Source organism: Brienomyrus brachyistius, chromosome 14, assembly GCF_023856365.1.
Source record: "Brienomyrus brachyistius isolate T26 chromosome 14, BBRACH_0.4, whole genome shotgun sequence".
Lineage (NCBI taxonomy): Eukaryota > Metazoa > Chordata > Actinopteri > Osteoglossiformes > Mormyridae > Brienomyrus > Brienomyrus brachyistius.
In genome coordinates this window covers 1,648,288-1,666,065 of record NC_064546.1, presented here as the reverse complement: position 1 = coordinate 1,666,065, position 17,778 = coordinate 1,648,288, and the positions used below count along the sequence as shown (strand labels likewise).

The window sequence follows — 17,778 nt, the reverse complement described above, 5'->3', positions numbered from 1 at the left end:
CTGATTTAGGGTGGGGGGTGCAGTTAGTACATGCGGCTCTGGCACTGAAATGAAATTGCTCAGCTAGCTGGACTCCCAACCCGGGTTAGTTGGTGGGGGGTGGGGCGGAGGAGAGAGTCTCTCAGGAGGACAAAGGGCTGAGGTGCGGGGGCCAGATTGGGGAGTCACCTTCAGGCCATGCTGGGCCAGAGGTAAACGAGGCGCTAATCGTCTTGTGGTGAAAGTGAAGCAAGGCCATCATTAAAAGTCTTTGGGTGCAGGCGCCCTCTGTTGGACGGCAGTGGCACTGGTGATGAGGACAGAGGCCTAGATGGCAGTTGTGCTGTGCTGGTGTGGTTTCCCTGGCGACGGGGGACTGTGTCATACTGTGTCATGCTTTTCTAAATTATGTCTCTTACACTAAGCTATCAGTAAGCTATCAGCTGATGGGAAGATGTATGTGAGGCACATGGAGTATGATCGGCTTGTGGGTGTGTGTGGCTGTACATGCGTGTTCCTGTATGTCTTTCCGTGGGCTTTGTCTGTACAGTTAGGTGTCATGTGTGTACATGTATTTTGTGCATACATGAATGACCCTCTCCGTGTGCCTGGTGTGCGTAGCAGGGTGCTGCCGTGTTCACATTCATGAGTAGAATGGAGTGGGTGGGGGGGGTGGTGATATTCAGCAACCAGATGTAGGGACACACAGCCTCGCCCCCAAGCGGCTGCCAGGCCAAAGGAAACATGGCTGCCTGTCCAGCAAGCTGGCGGTCATATGGGGGGAGGGGGTCGCGCACAGTTTATCTGGCTCCACTGCCCCCCCGTCGCCGGCGTCCACACTGGGCACATGCTGGCCGTTCGCAGGGTTAACAGGCGCCTCCGACGCCGCGCCGCACATTAATTCATCTGATATAAAAGGGAGAAATTTCCATTCGGAACATGATACGGCGTGGCTGTTAGCGCTGCTCCCAGATCAGATCTGACGAGATACGACGAGAGCCCCTTCTGTAATTTAGATTTACTGTAAACCGGCACTTTTTCTTTTCCTTTCTTTTTTTCCCCTCGGCTCGTAACGAATGTTTTCTTTTTTTTCGGGCCCCCGTCCAGCGCGGTGACTTTACAGTCTCCCTTCGCGCCACCAGCACCAATCACACGCCAGCTGGAGCCGCCGCTCTGTCCGTTGTGTCATTTGGGTAAAATTACGCTTTTGGGGAGTGACAAATGGAGGTGACCGCATGGGTGAAAATTCCTATCTGGGAGCCCATCCTCCTCAGGTCCCGAATAAGTGTGTGTCTGGGGGCATTCAGGAGCGCACCATGCCTGTCGGGAGTGTTGGCCTGGCTCCAGAATGTCCTGGGTAGTACTGGTGTGGGATTTATCCACACCCTCAAATGGAAAAAAGCCCCCAGGAAGGCCTGCGTTCATCTGCTTCCTATAGATCCCTTTACCTCATCTTAGACATTGCCCCCCCCACAACGGCCTCATCAACCTACCACCCCCCTACACCCAGGAAAGAAAAATTGAATACGATGCTAATTCATCTTCTAAAACACTGCTAGCCCACATCTCTGTGCTCCAATAAAAGAAAAAACAGATGTAGGCTTTAATATGACGTGAGACGTGACTCGAGGGGGCCACCACGAAATAGGGACCCAGCCTTCCTGCTTGATGGCTTTCCTGCTTGACTGTGCGATTCCTGGCGTTCCCGCTTGGCGGCGCAATTCCCGGTGTTCCCGTTTGGAGGCACGATTCCCGGCGTTCCCGCTTGGCGGCATGATTCCCGGTGTTCCCGCTTGGCGGCGTGATTCCCGGCGTTCCCGCTTGGCGGCACAATTCCCGGCATTCCCGCTTGACGGCATGATGCCCGGCATTCCTGCTTGATGGCATGATCCTGGCCCCCACGCACTCAGTACCGTTCAGCACTGGATTCCTCGGTGAAGCGCTGGGATCCTTCACCGTTCCTTCTGATCTGTAAGATATAAAAAATTTCTGTTTGAAAGTTCTAGCGGGGAAAAATCAGAGTGTGTTTATGCCCACCCATGCTGGTCCTCCTGTTCTGCTCCATGATTAATGATTACCCCTTCTCCCCGCCTTAGACCACTGATTAAACGATGTTATTACCCAGCCTTGATTTACCGGGTTCGACGCCTGCTTTATTACACGCAGAACATCCCCGTAGCTGGCAGTGAATTACTGTGTCCGTCTCTCCCGTTTGCCGCAGTAGCCTGCGAACCACAGCTCCACGTTCGAGGTTTGTTGTGAAATTAAATAGCGTCATTTTCCCAAATACCCTTCAACTGTGGGCTGTGCCTCTGCAGAGGGGCGTGATTTATCGCTGATGAATTGGACGGCGTTATTGTTATTTTTCTCATTAAGCTTTTTGATGTTTTTTAGCCGTCCCGTGGGATGCTGGCGTATCGCTCGCGATATTTCACATTTGTTTTCCCACCGCCTCCTCCGCACATCGGCGCGTCTGAGAAAAGTAAACGGCGGCACGGCGTTTGGCTTGTGTTTGCACCGAGCAGTTCTGTCTGGGGGGGAGGGGGAGGTTCAAACAATACGGCGTCCCCGCTCCCCAGTTAGCGGGCGCTCAGACTCCTCGTCTCCGCGGGATGAGGAATGCAGACTCCGTGGCCTGTGCTATCCGCAGCAGAAGCCGGCCACCCTGCCCGTTCCCTTCATATATGCCCCCCACCCCAATAAAGTGTTAAATGGCATGGATGGGAGCAGGTGGAGAGGCTGGGCAGGGGCAGCACCCACTCCTAATTGGGGCCAAATGAACAACACATGGTTGCTACGGTGGTGGGGACCAAAGGTGTGTGCATATGCTTTTTTTATTGAGACCAATTTACTGCAGGGTTCTGCGACCCTTACCTGGTCCTTTTACGACGGCTTGTTTTTCCTCTGAGGGTGTGGGCAGGCGACTACTGTTTTGGCTTTTGATGTAGCTCCTTAGCCATTCAGAAATTGGACCTGGGGGTTTTGGGGTCTCTGAATCACATTGGCGCCTTCGCTTTGCTTCCTCCCGCTGTAATGGCCGGGGTCGAGAACGACCCGTTCTCCAGTCCTGCAGATTCAGCAGGATCGACGTAAACATGCCGGCTTCTTCCATACTCAGTGTCGGATTGAGACGGGTCTGAGGTTGTGCTTTTGGGAATTCCAGCTTTAAAGTGGGGCTCCTTCCCGTCTCTGTGTGGTAATGTGGGAGAAGGTTTTCGAATACCCACCATGTTGCTCTGGAATGGAAGCCAGGCCATCACCTCTGAAAGGTGAGGTTTTGGGATCCGTAAGCAGCAGTAGATGTTGTCGGTGTGTTTGTTGTCTTCGCCAGTGGCCTGGTGGCTCTTTGGCTTTAGACTAATGAGGCCCCATTAATATCAGGGTCGCCAAAATAAAGACATACAGAATGACTCGAGCCAGAGATCGATTCCCATTGTCGTTTTTCCTGCATAAATCCAGTCCCGTGTCAGACGGAGGCTATGATGTCATCATGGGGAGGATGAGCGGGTGAGTAGGGGGGGCGTTTGGCAACCAGAGGAGGGGGATTCACTGCCTTTTTTTTTGTCTCTGATCCTTCGACCTCGGTGGTGAGGATAAGGAACGTTCATGCTGTACGACAGATTCGCGAGGCATCAGCCACGGTCTGCCGGTCCGTTTTCCTGTCCGACTTTGTTTTGAAGTAGCATTAGGCAGGATTTTCCCCTCCGTTAAAAAAAAATAATAATAATAAGCTGTGGTTTCTCCTGGAACCCCCCCCCCATACTGCAGCCTTCGGGCTGAGGGACATGCCCTGCCATGTAGTCAGGGCCCGTTTAATGGCGGGGGGGGCAGGCACTCCTGTTTGTACACACGGAGCTCCAGACGGTTTAGTAAAAGGGCTTTATTATGTTGCATTTTGCCAGGCTGGCTTTGGGGTGGGATACACAGGGTCCCCCCCCCCCCAGGCGCCGTTCCCTCTCACATGGAAAATCCTCCCAGAACTTTCCAACCGTGCCGCAGTGAGGGAAAAGAACTCTGTCCTATCAACAGTTTATTCTGTTTTTTTTTTGTGGAATCCCGGCACCCCCCCCCCCCCCCCCCCCCCAATATTTGCACGCCTTGTGACCATAACGACCCCGCTTGGTGGCTGACTCCACTAATCACGGTCAGCATGCAGAGGTTCCATTGTGAGTTATTGTTATTTGGGCCGATTTGGATGATGGAGAGATTACAGCATGTAATCATACCTTCATGGCACTGCCAGAGAGGGAAAAAAGGTTTTATTGTTTCTCCAAGAACCAAAGAGCCTCGAAGTGGCAGCAGCTCTTCAGGAAGCCTGCAGGAAGCGTGACGTCGTGGTGACATTGTGTTCTTTCTATACAGAGGAGCTGTCATTGTTGCACTTATTCTTGGAAACTCAATACAGTCCTGCTGGGTTAAGGACACCCCCCCCCAGGCTGCACACGGCCATTGCCGCACAATGAGTTTTCTATCATAGATCTGGCTAATCTGGATCTCCTCCAAGTTCTGGAGACCTGGCCTGGCTGTTTAATTTGTTTTCAAGGCAGGGGGCCCTTCTCATTCTCCCTGATAGTTTAATTGGGCTGGGGGCGGGTGCTGTTTGAAACATAGGCCTGTCATTGTTACTGGCTTGGTTTCCGTAAATCGCCAGCAAGGCGAGGCTGTTTTTACGATCCGATCGCGTACGTGACTGCTAAACAAGTGGACAGTGTTCCTCAGGAGCTGGGTACTGAGGGTCGCTGTTTCTGGGCATGTGCTCCGTCACGCAGACAAGCAACCCCCCATCACGGTATCCCTGGGAGGGTCCCATTTCACCAGGCCTTCCTAAGACGTCGAATGAGCGCACCACCTCATTCAGGCAGATTTTTATTCTATCATGTGAGCAATAGACACTTAATTGGTCTTAGGATGGAAGGTAAACAATTGAGCCAACAGCCATGAGTAAATGGACCAATTTGACTAAGTCAAAATGGTTTAAAGGGTGTGTAAGTGACCAGCAATGCTGAAAATGTCCAAGATATGAAGGTAAGGACTCTAGCTGATGTCAGAAATGGCTGCCTTGAAGATGTTTGTTTGCTTTTGTTTCCAAATGGCGTGTTTGTGAGTGTGCATCCAGTGTCCCCTGGACAGGCAGGGTTGGTGTAACGGCGTGTGGCACAGCACGTTATCAGAAGCCACTCTCCATGCATCCTCCTCTGATCTCACAGTCAGCAATCGGATCCTAATGCACTGATAATCAGTAGCAGAACCTGACGGATCCCACATCTCGCGTCAACATTGAGTGTTCAACCCGCCCACCAATGATTTATTTGCTTCAGACAGATTCTTGACACTTCTTCCTTGGATGGCTTCTCTACACCCCCACACCCCCCACAAATCCCCCAAATCAGAGCGATTACAGTGAGACCCCAGCCCTGTCTGCCGCCAGTCGCCCCATTGCCTCTGTTTTCCCCGGAGATCCTAGTAACACACACCCTGTGTGTTGTGGTTTTTTGACTCAGGGCTTTTTCTCCCCCCCACCCCTTTGTCCTACCCCTGCAGAACTCTATGGCTTTGACGTCCTCATCGATTCGAACCTGAAACCTTGGCTTCTGGAGGTCAACCTGTCCCCATCTTTGGCCTGGTGAGTCAGCAGTACTTCCCTTCTTGTCCCCCCTTTGATGATATAGTTTGAGACGTCGCTGTCTGTGGCTTGTAGGCCGTTTCTTTGGGATCCACTCGGCTCTGATTCGTGAGTCGATGTCGATTCCTTATGCTTCCATGGCAACTGGACCAAGGGATGATGTCAAAGTCTGTAAATTTGTTTGCCCATTTCTTCAAACAGTGCAAAATCAAGAGGTTTTGGTTTTAAGGAAAGCAGGAATGAGTCAAACACTGTTTTTAGGAAACCCGGCTCTGCCTAAAGACTCATAAACAATATCTGGTTAGTTCTATAAATAGACCTGGGAATATTGCACGTAAGGAAATGGGAGTTTCGGGATTTTCAGTTCATTAGACCAATAAAAGCTGCTCAGCTGGACTTAAGGCTGGTATCCACTTGAAAAACAACATTGAGTTTCGCTGACATTCCAGCTCACTAATCCTCTAAGTATAATGTGACAGTTGTGTTCATTTTAACCCCGTAATTGACTAATGTCTTTGTTAACAAGGGAACAAGCCGAACATTTATAATGTGTCAAAATATGGAAACAATCTACGATTGGCTTATAAAATGCAATTAATTGGTTGTCCGTTGCCCCGTTAAGAGGGTTTATTGTGCAATTAATGTCTTACTGATGGTGCGCAACGTTTAAGGCTGCTTTGAGATTTGCAACCCCAAATTAGCTGTTTACTGCCAGTTGAATTAATAAATGTATTTTGTTTTTACGTTGTAATTGTCCCTCCCCCCATTCTAAAAATGGTTTGTGAATGACTTTATTGTTATTATGTATTTATTGTTTTTGTGGGACCTACGATTACATTACATGTTTCCCTACACAAACAAACGCGAACGGTCTCAGTGACATGATGAATGGTGATGAGGGCGAATGCTTTGGGCGTCTCCCTGCTGCCATTTGTTTGTTACCATTCAGCATAACTGATACCCAGCAGTCTGCCTTTGGAATCTTTAACGGCGATATCAGTGCCACTAGCAATAAACTGCATCATTTGCTGCGCAACGAAATACATGATGGACACAAACGTTGCTTTACCTTTCACCAGCTTTAACAGATTATGAAATGATGCAGCTGTCATCTTGAATGTCTAGTGCTGGTAAACTTAACACTTGCTAGTGTACAGCTGGACACCTGAATGGAGTTGCTTTTTGAATATATTTACTTGTATCTTGCTTGCCCCGTCTCCTCCTGTCATGGAAGACTGTGCTGCTCTGCTCCGGGCTGCTTTGGAGGTCTGACGTAGACCTCATTGCTCAACACATTTTATCTCTTCTTCTCTGTTGGCTGCAGTGATGCTCCGCTGGACCTGAAGATCAAAGCCAGCATGATTTCTGACATGTTCTCCCTTGTGGGTGAGTTCGGCACTCTCCGAGTGATTAATACAGGCTTAATGGGCGGCTTTTTTGGGTGGGGGGGTAGAGGTTCTAGGGAGGTTCTTGTTTTGCGTTTCTGGATGTCGGCTGCTGTGCAGATGGCAGGCTCAGATGAACATCTCCACCGCAAACAACTTGTTAACAAGTTGGTCTCGTGTTGGCTGGAGGGAAGGCCTGGCCTCCATCTCGCCCCGGCGACTGTACATCTGAAAACTGAAAGAGGAATGAGGTGGAAAGGCTGCCTTTTTTTTTGTGGGGGGGGGACCATGTGCTATTCCAGTGCTTGTTTTAGCTCAATGGGAATCTGTAAGGTAACATTTGGGTCACACCAGTCTTTGTCAACCCAGTCCTCAGGTTAAATTTAGAAAAACAACAAACACAGCCCCCCCTCAGCTTATGATGGGGTTACGCTCCGAAGAACCAATTGTTATTTGAAAATATCGTAAGTCGAATATGAATGTAATATGATAAATCACAAAGGAAAAAAAGCACCGTACGATGTGTTAAACAGTGTATGAGATGTTAGCGCTCATCACCGCTACAGAGACTGGAATCGTGGCTGTTTGGATGCTGCCATCGGCCGGAATTAGTAGAAAGTATCGTACGAAATATCACTAAAGTGCCAACAGATCAGAATTCAAAGCTTGATGACTACTAAATGTGCATCAATGAGCGTCTGTAAACATCTCATTGTTTGGTTCAGATGTGTTGGGAGCTGGGAGGGCAAATAATGTGAACTGTCTGGGGGTCTCTGAGGACTGGGTTGAGAAACACTGGGTTAAACCAATTGGTGACTGACAGCAATCCTGCCTACTATGGGTGTGTGATCCTTGTGTAAACATGAATAGCTTTGTGCTCCCAATAGCTTGACAAGCCGGCTTGATATGGGCTAAGTGGAATGAAGAGGTCCTCCTTTTGATTTGTGATTCCATTCTGCCCCTGTCATCTTAATCACAGAACTCAGAGTCAGTCTGACGTAAATGGGACAAGTAGCTGGAAAGAGAGGGGACCCTTGCACACTCCTCTGGCGGGGGTGAAAGTTCTCAAGCATCATGTGACTCTGGACGTGCTGTTCATGAATATCCTCGTCTTGTCATAAGGGTTATTCTCCAGCTTTCACCTTAGCAGGGGCCGTGCTCTCGAGGTTTCGGGAATTTTTAGACCCTCGTACCTCATTCCCCTATCTGGGAATCTAGGATTTATTTGTGAGCCGGGTGTCTCGTGTTTATGAAACCCCACTCTGTAAATCTATGCTCCGTAAGAACACTTGCTAATTGGCTGTTTTGCAGCACCGCTGTGGTTTTTGCCGTGGAGACAGTTGGGCATTATTTTATGCTTCAAACTCGCCCGTTTTTATTAAACATTGTCTGTTGAGGTTAGTTAGAGAGCCTTACGATTGGCTAATGGTATTGGAAACCACAGGCATTATTAACTCTCATTAAATGGCTTACAGAGTCAAATTGTCAACAGAAAGACGGCTTTATTCCTGAGCCTCGCTCTCTCCGTTCGGAGCAGGAGAAACGGGATCTTTCATTTATGCATCCAGAGCTTTCCTTGGCGCTTGCTCTGACACAGAGCCCTGGGCCGAGATTAACACTGTTTACACAACACAAATGGAGAGTTTAGGGGGCGGCGTGCGCCTTTACATCCTGTCATTCCTGCAGTCTCAGGTAGTCGGCTCTGCTCCTCAGTCTCTCTCGCACAGGACGCAAGTCTGTGCCTGAATCCTCGCCACTTCCCCCACGATATTTTATTATAGTCCTGACTTTTAACATCGGGGAGAGCGAATCCTGCTTTCATGGGAGCTGTTGAATTTGGGATCAAGAAATAATTTCTGGAACATTCTATAAAGATCCGGCGCACATCCGTCCGCACTCCTGGTAGAATTTCTTCCTGTCCCCACTCAGAATGGGGCTCCGATTGGTGCGCTGGGCGGTAATCGTGACTTTTGGTGCCAGCGTCTCAGTAATGGGGTGACTTTTCGTGGCCTCTTCTCTCCCTGTAACTTATCAGAGTGGCAGTGTGCCCCCCCCCCCCAGCCTCCCCCGACATATGGCTTGAATTCCCATCCCAAGTGGTCATTAAGCGAAATGGGGAGATCATAAATTGCCAGTTATCTTTGGAGGGACGTGTTAGCGCCAGCCGGGGAGGGGGGGGGGGGGCCACGGGCGCCGCCGTGTAAAACATACCCCATCCATTATTCACCAAACAAGCCCACAGCTTTGGGCCATGTCCCAGCCCTTTAAATAATCACAGTCTTCTGCTAAAGTTTGTTAACCGTCCCCCCCCCAGCTGACGTGGCTGTCAGTAACCTGACAGAGGTGCTTGCGGGCCCTCGGCTCCATACCAGTCTTCCTGGGGGTAGGCAGGTGACCTGGCCCCAGGGCTCGCCCTCCGGTGGCCCTCGTCTGTGTCGCGTGCAGCCCAGGGTGTGACACGCTCTCCTGCGTGATTGATGACTGTGTTGTATCTTTATCTCATTTTTAAATTTCCCTCCAGGCTTCGTCTGCCAAGATCCGCTGCTACGCCAGACCCGAGCTGGACGGGGTCCACCAGACCCAAGCTCACGGTCCCAGGCTCGCAAGGCCCAGGTAAGGCCCGTGTTCCTTGGAAACATTCCATGGCTTGCGCTCCGGGGTTCCCAGTGTATTGTGGATCCACGGTGCGGTGTTGGGAGAACCAGCGCTTGTGCAGTGACAGCGCCGCGCTCCTACCATTCCGCTGGACCCGCTTGGCGCGGCTGGAGTCACAGTGCCAAAGCCAGGTGACACACGCTGAAAAGAATCTGTGACTGCAAGCAACAAACTAAAAATCTCAAAAGTTTTGGATTTCATTTGGTTACTTATGGTAGGGTTAGATTGGGGTTAAGGCTGTCATTGTTAGGGTTTTTCCCATAGAAATGAATGACAATCCCCAGAAAGATATGAATACAAATGTGTGTGTGTGTGTGTGTGTGTGTGTGTGTGTGTGTGTGTGTGTGTGTGTGTGTGTGTGTGTGTGTGTGTGTGTGTGTGTGTGTGTGTGTGTGTGAGTGAGGGAGGGAGGGCCTGGTTCCCCGTAAGTGCTCATTAGCTCTCACCTCCATGTCCCATCTGTGCTTCCCATAGCGTCCACACTCAGCACAGCCAGCCACTGCAAACACTAGACTGGTGAGTTTTACTGCGCACTCATCTGGGGACATAAAATGACCCATTAGTCTGTTTATCCCTCCCCTCATCCCTTTTTCTCTCGCTCTCTTTTCCTGTCCTCGCTTCACAATGCTGCTGTACTCTGTCACCGGTAAGAGACTGAAAGTCTTTGACTATCCCTTTGGAAAGTGTGGTTTTAAAAAATCGCTCAGTGGAGTCCTCAGGCTCAGAGCTGTTTCAATTGGATGGTAATTGTGAAAGAACAGTTTTAAGTGTTTTCTTTGCTAGTTAGGCTGGCGTTCCTGTAATTATGGAAATATTCTAAAAGTTGTTCTATTTAAGTATTAAAATGCCTTTAATGCACAACCAATTGGACTAATAGACATGATTCCATTGGGCAGTTTAGTACTTGGACCAGATGCTGGAGGAACATTACGATCTGATTGGCTGACATTGGGCAACGGGTTTGGGGGATTCGCTCAGATGGTAACAGAGGGAGGTAAAGGAGTGCTGTCAGCGGACCTGATTGGATTCCCGCGGGGATCTCGTCTGTCTCTCCGGCCCTTTAAGAGGCACCGGCGGGGATCATTACGTGGAATTAGGAGCCCGTCAGTCGCTGGCTGCAGGCCCCATAGACAAATTAAACACAATCCAGAGGCTGTTTAGATGACAGGATCTATATGCGAATACTGAGGTGGGGAGAGGGTTGTGTGCTGGCTCTTGGCTGAGAACTGAGCCTCCTTGCCAAGGTCGTCAGTCATTTATGGTAATGCGTGTTTTGGGGAGAGACATAGAATACCAACAGGGAGATAAAATGTGCCATTTATTTAAGAGACGGCATTTGGGTGGGGGGCGGGGGGCACTAAATGTTACATTGCCCTCTGGGGGGGTGTAACTCAAGGCATGAATATGGGACCCGCTTCTCTCACAAATAAGCACCTAGATGTGTTTTCTGACTCTGGGAAATTTCTGGAAAGTTTTGCACGATTGCCTCTGAGGTTCCGCCCACACCATTTCGGGTGGCCTGCTTGTGTAAGGCTGTGCATGCTCAGTGATCTTATTTGGGGGAGATGGCTTTGGGGAGCGGGAATCCTCTAGATGGCCTGAGAGCCAGTGGGCTAGTTTATGATTCTGTTTTCTGGTTTGACATGATAGCTGTGATAGCCAATATGTGACCAGTGCTGATACCTCCTTCCAGCGACAGCGACCCATGTCAGCCAATGAGGTGGAGCCAAATGGCCTGAAGGACAAGCCAGGGGCCAATGAGGTGGACAGCACCCTGGGCCTCACTACGGAGGAGGTAAAGCCCTTTGTGCCGGCTGTCCGTTCCTCCTAGCTCTCTGTCGCCCCCACACAGCGACAAAGCAAATTGTCACGGGGCAGTTTTTCCTTTGTCAGCTGAAGGTGCTGAGGAGAATGAAGGAGGAGCACGAAAGGAGAGGCGGTTTCATCCGGATATTCCCCACCGCAGAGACCTGGGAGCTCTATAGGTGAGAGGGACGGGACGGGGGGGGGGTGGGGGGGGGAGCCAGGGAGCAACTGTCTGATACTTCAACCTGAGTTTCTGTGTCTGTGGGTTGGGAAGGTGGTTGGCGGCCAGTGGGAGGCGCTCTCTGCCCTGGGGGGGGGGCGCCATGCAACAACGGTTGCTGTGTCACACCAGGAAGGCCTCTAGCCTGACTTTTCCTGCATGCACGTCGTCACTTGAATGAAGACCTCTGTGTCTGTACACGGGGGCGGTTGTGTAAGACCCCGGGCCGTGCATGGTGCCTTGGGGGGGGGGGGGGTCGGACCCCCGCACACAGCCTTCGGGGGTCCCCGGGAGGGCTTTATGGCCGATTTAGCTGTGTTTATGTTGGGAGCTTGGTTTTCCAGGGTGAGGCACGGGAATCCTGGATGGGATACGGGTGCTGCAGCAGGGGTGACCTGGGGGGGGGCTTCCTGCTCCGCTGGGAGGGCTCTGCGTGGAATTCAAAACCCCCAAATTTTCCTTTCGCCCCGGCAGCGGTTACCTGGAGTATAAGACGTCAATGAACTACATGCTGGCCAGCAGACTGTTTCCAGAGAGGTAAGTGGGTCTTTGTGGGGTGGAAGGGGGGGGCTCTGCAGGGCCACATTAATCTCTTGTGTTGTACACATGGGGGCCCCAAACGGCGGTTGAGCAACAGCCCCTTGCCTGTGAATGGGGGGCCGGTGTATGAGAAGCTCACATTCAGGGGGTCTCGTGTTGTGAAATAAAGGGGCCGTCTTGCGTGTCCCAGGAGCCGCGCTGACAGGCCTCCGCCATGGGGCCGCTCGCCGCCTTGGCTCCTCTCTCTTCCCGCTGTCAGTGTTGCACAATGTCAGATCCGTTAGCTCCTCTTCGTGCCCCCACACACACACACAATGCCCGTTCTGTTTCCCTCCACTCTGCAGGTCCAGGAAGCTGGCACCGGTCTGGAAGTCCCGGTGGGTGTCCTTCCGCCCACCCCCCCCAATCTCATTCCTGGTTTTAAAATGGTGCTTCGCTATGGTTGTAATTGCTGACTGCATGTTGCCCCGCCCAGGGGCAGCGGGACGGGCAGAGATGCGGCAGTGGCCGAGGCCGCCCCACGCCGTCCGCACCGCGCAGTATGAACGGAAACTACTCTCCCTGGAGGTGAGGAAGAGGAGGAGCCGGAGGGCCGCCCAGCACTCGGCCCTTGGGAGAAAGAGAGCAGGTGCCCGGCCGGGGTCATGTGATCGCTCGTCCCCGGGGCTCAGGAACGCGCAGGGGAGCCAGCAGAGAGGCCACCCTGCATGACTGGGTGCCTTATCTTCCCATCTTCCACAGGATTCCCAGTGTTTCGCTCTCAGTTTCAGCACCTGCCCTGTGTATTTGTTCCAGATTTTGTCTTTTGTCAGAGCATGTGGTTAAAATCGCTCCCCCCCTCTCCCCCCCCCCGGATCTCGGCCTCCCGCTCCCTTTGGCTCTAGGTGCCTCGGCCCACTGTGAAATCCTCACCGGGATTGTTGAAGCACGCAAACTATGCGTTAGCCCCCCCCCCCCACTGTGAACAAACGATGACAAGGCTTGTTTGGTCGCCCAGGAGGACAGCAGATGATATTTGCCATGAATCCTTATCATAGTAAACGTCAGCAAAAGTCATCCTGGCGATGATCAGAGTAAAGCACACTGAGTGGGGGGGTTCAGTGCACCACCTGGGCAGCTCATGTAAGCGGCGGAGGATAATCATGATGCGAGCAGGTAGGAGGTGGGCATGCGGGGGCCTGTTACCATGCCGACTGACAAGCTGCCGATCCGCCCCCTTTAGCTTGTTTTCTTGTGACCGTCTTTGTGTGAACTTGGCACCTGCTGCATGTGCCTGAATATGAAACTTGAAGGCGCCCCCCCCACCCCCCCCCCTCCCCAAATGTGGACTGAGATCCTGAAATATGTTCCCCCCCAGTCAGAAAATGCACAGCTTCAACCCTGGAGACCAGCGATGGTGAGGGGGGTGGCACAGAGGACCGGGAGATGGAGGGGGAAGAGGCGGAGGATGGGAGGAGGGGAGCGGCCCGTCCAGGTGACAACATGCCCACTCCCCCACAGCCCACGTCCAAAATCAGCCTCTTCCACATCTTGCAGGATGGCTGGGAGCTCAGGTCAGCATAAGCCCCCTCACCATGCCTTCATCAGGCTGGGTTGCTCCTCACTGCCCACACCCCCCCCCCCCGGCATTCGGTAGCCCCAGCTGGTGAGACGGCTCTCCTTGCCCCCACCCCCTTTCACTTTCACTGCTGAAGTGTGTTTATCCTCCTCACACGAGAAGGTCTCCTCCATGCATCATAGTTGCAGAGTCCAGCTAGGGGCGTGGCCTAATGCACACACTGGCTCTCTTCCCATAACGACATTAATGAGGATCACGTACAGATTCCTGCTGCTGTCGTTTTTTTTTTTCCATGTTATTTTCTTCACGTGTATCTGAAATCCTAATTGGAAGGGGAATTATAATGACAAGTCTGAGTTTGCAGGCATTCCTCTGCGCTTGCCAGCGTTTCGGAGGAGCCGGGCTGATCACAGCACACTGTGTCATTGTTGTGTTCGACTCTTTTCGTTTCTTTCTGAAAACACCTTTCTCCCCCTTTGCCGAAAGCATGAATCCTTTCTCTCCATTGTAATGACATTCGGAACATGGGGGGAGAGTGTTGCCATGGGGCACATGACTCCTGTCTGGTGTCTCCCCCTGCTAGAGGACCCGGGTGTAGCTGTTGGTTTTCACACGTTCAGGGTCAAGTGAGGATCTCACTTTATGTGAATAACACGTGCGACTGTCACTTCTGTCTTTTGCCCTCCTTCGCTTCTGTAATCCTTCTCTTCACCGCGCCCGAATTCTCTTCACCCGGCCCCCCCTCCCTCCAGCAAAGTGCAGGCCCGTACCGCCTTCTCCTCCTACCTCCAGCGGGTGCAGGTCAGGCTGCTGACGGAATGCAGGGGACGGCGCGGCTCGGCCTGGCAGGACAGAGACCATGACCAAATGGTAAGCGCTTCACTTCCGATCGGGAACGCCGCATTTCCACGGCCAAATCGGGATAAGTAATGGGTGGTTTTGAATCGGAATTTGGATCGGAAATGGTGTTGTCCTCACGTCGGAATGGTGAGCACTACCTGCTGGAATCGCGGCGAAGAGGAATCATAACAGAATGTCTCGCTGTGATTCTAAATACGCCGAGTCTGATTGCGAGTGCTTCAATCATCTCTCTTTTTTTTGATGATTTTTTTTAAGCCAGGGGGACAGTTTAATGTAGACCTGTAGGAATGTGAAGGTGCGGCTGCTTCTTGTTAAGTCGTCGGGTGTCCCTGGGGGTGTTAATGAGGATGTGGGCGGGGTCTCGGTGGGCAGAGGTAGGGCGGGGATGCGTAGCCTAGCTGTGCTGCTTTTCTTAGTCGGGGTGTGTGACGCGGTGACCTTGACCTGATGCCCCCCCCCCCAGGAGCTGGTGATGCGCTTCCTGAAGCGTGCCGCCAACAATCTGCATCCAGAGTTGCAGATGTCCCTGCCCAGCCCCGGACTGCCCCCAGCTGACCGCCGCCGCCTCCTGTCCCTGCAGCTGGGCAACTTCATCCAGCGCTACGACAAGGTGCCTCCCACAGCGGTTCTCCTACACCTCTGACACTCGCCGAACTGTACCGGCTTCTTAGAAGGCTGACATCGCAGACTGGAAATGAGCGCTGCCTGGCCACTCGCTGGTCCGTGTGATTCTCTGCTGCTGCTGATGTCAGGCACCTCCCCGGCGGGATCCGCTGACCTCCCGCATCCCAGCCGGATGGGGCCATTACTGGAGATAACCTCAGGCCTCCACATGTTTTCTCTCTTCCCAGGAGACGGAGCAGATGCGGACTGCAGAGGAGGAGGAGCGCCGCCTCGATCCAGATGTCTTCCGGGAGTTTGCGGCCCAAGCCAGGTTAGTGTCTCTCTCTGCCTGTCCTCCCGCCATTGAATTCCTGCGTCTTCCCCATTCAGTGCTTTCAAGAAAACTGGCTCGTTACTCCAGTCCCCAACCCTTTGCACACAGGTTTTCTAACCCGCCGCATTTCCCCCCTCCCTCAGTGAGAGCGATCTGGAGGAGGTCCTGACGTTCTATACTCAGAAGAACAGGTCGGCCAGCGTCTTTCTGGGGACACGCTGTGGGAGCAGTGGGGGCCACGCAGACCCCGGAGAAGGGCCCGGCCGGATCGGTGAGCTGATTGGACCGTCACCGTGATGTCAGGCCCTCCCGCACATCCACTGCGGTACCAGTTATCCACTGCATGCATCATGCCAGAAGTGTGCCCTCAGTGGGTCCTGTCGGGGGAGAGAGAGCATGTCACTCTGATCTAGTCTCAGTCTGTCTGTCTGTCCCCTCGTCCGCTGGGGGCATCTGCTAAGGAACACGTTCACGCCGCTGGCTGCACCTCCCCCGCCGTTGCCATAATAGCACCAAGCAAACTTAGTGCCCCCCACCCCCACCAGCCATATCAAACCGAGTGGCGGCATCGTTCTCGGTGCATATGACTCCTATTAGCTTTGTAAAACCGCAGAGTTTTACGTTTTGGTATAAATCTGTTGAGGGAGCCTGGATTTCAGACTTGTGTTTTTCACACCAGTGTGAGGTAGCCATGGGGGGGGGGGGGGGCGCTCACATGGTCTATGCTGATTCTTTTGCTAAAAAATGCCTTTGTTTAATGAATAAGTGTGAGTTTTATAGTGCAAGCCCGACTGTGGGCCTTAGTTACGGCAACAGAAAGCCATCTCATGTCCTGGCTTTGACATTGTGGCTGTAGTTTGGGTGTCGGCCTGTATTTAGATCTCTTTACTGCGCCATTTTAATATTTATCGAACGCAAAACAATGGTGACTGGGTAGGTATTTCCCATACAGCCATGTCTTGCGCTTTACCTTTACGTTTAATGTGAAATATAGAACATCACCTCCGTCCCCTGCCCCCCCCGCCACGGGCTGCGGTTGCACGGTGTGGTCAGAGACCACAGGCCCCCCGGCTGACGGTGGGATTACTCCCAGTCAGCCTTCAAACGCATGGCAGAGGCGCCGGGGAAGCGCTCCAGTGACATTTGTTATTATTACTGACGCTATTAAATGGAGGGCCTGCAGCTGCTTCTTTAACCTCCCCTCAGGGGGCGCTGTGCTCGCATCTGATGAAACAGAAGGTGGGTCCCTGCCTTCGAGGCTCTGGAGGTCAGGGCCTCCCACAACCCCAGCCCTCGCCTGCTCAGAATTGTCCCAAATGTTTTCGATTTCTCATACAGGTTTTGGCACGGATTTACCATACCCCTGTGTGTGTGTGTGTGTGTGTGTGTGTGTGTGTGTGTGTGTGTGTGTGTGTGTGTGTGTGTGTGTGGATGTGTGTGTGTGTATATGTGGATGTGTGTGGATGTGTGTGTGTGTATATGTGGATGTGGATGTTAAATCGCTGCTCTCTGGCTTTATCTTCTGCTCCTCTGCTTCTACAGATATGCCTGCCTCCAAGGGGGAGTCTGCAACACAGGGCCCCCCCAGGCCTGCCACCCCCCAGCCCCGCATCCAGCTCCCCCGGCCCCCCTGCAACATCTCCAGCCATTGTGGACTGCGCCCACGTACAGCTGCAGCGCTGCCGGCCCCCCTGCACCCCCCCAGCCCACTTGTGACCCTCAGTCTGAAGTACTGGCGCCAGTCAGCATGGATCCCCCAAGGCGGGGGTGGCGGTGCTTTGCCCCCCCCCCAGACGTGCCAGTCTCGTCTGTGGCCGGCGCTCTGCAGATCTATAGCCAGAGGATGTCCCGGCCCATCTCCGCACGACCAGGTAATCCCCCCCCCCCCCACTAGCCAAAACTTGAGGTCTGAGTCTGACGTGCAGGCATGGAGTCAGAGGAATGTGTATGAAGCAACAGGCCTCATTACCCCCCAGGCAGTATCACCACGGGCCTGTGCAAGATGGGAGACGCCAGTCCGGCACCTTCAGGTGTGGCTCTCAGCCCTCTTAACTCTGCAGCTGAACAAGTACAGCAACAAGGTTGTTGGTTCGGATCCCATACATACATTGTAACTTTTTTTTTTTTCCTTTTCCTAAAAATTCCTGGGAATCCCAAGTTCCTGAATGGTCATTGAAGTGTCTGCTGTCCCGTGAAATCATTCAATCTCTATTC

General features: G+C 52.5%; 1 protein-coding gene across 1 annotated transcript in view; it reads left to right on the top strand.

Moving 5' to 3' along the window:
- ttll5 (tubulin tyrosine ligase-like family, member 5) overlaps nucleotides 1-17,778 on the top strand; it is a 51,120-nt gene that overhangs the window by 9,251 nt on the left and 24,091 nt on the right. Inside the window, 16 exon segments of the mRNA XM_048974084.1 lie at nucleotides 5,521-5,602; nucleotides 6,927-6,988; nucleotides 9,509-9,600; nucleotides 10,117-10,158; nucleotides 11,336-11,437; nucleotides 11,536-11,627; nucleotides 12,143-12,205; nucleotides 12,553-12,836; nucleotides 13,566-13,761; nucleotides 14,519-14,636; nucleotides 15,091-15,237; nucleotides 15,479-15,561; nucleotides 15,708-15,835; nucleotides 17,107-17,363; nucleotides 17,366-17,435; nucleotides 17,541-17,594. Of these exon segments, the coding sequence (XP_048830041.1) occupies nucleotides 5,521-5,602; nucleotides 6,927-6,988; nucleotides 9,509-9,600; nucleotides 10,117-10,158; nucleotides 11,336-11,437; nucleotides 11,536-11,627; nucleotides 12,143-12,205; nucleotides 12,553-12,836; nucleotides 13,566-13,761; nucleotides 14,519-14,636; nucleotides 15,091-15,237; nucleotides 15,479-15,561; nucleotides 15,708-15,835; nucleotides 17,107-17,363; nucleotides 17,366-17,435; nucleotides 17,541-17,594 (1,872 nt within the window).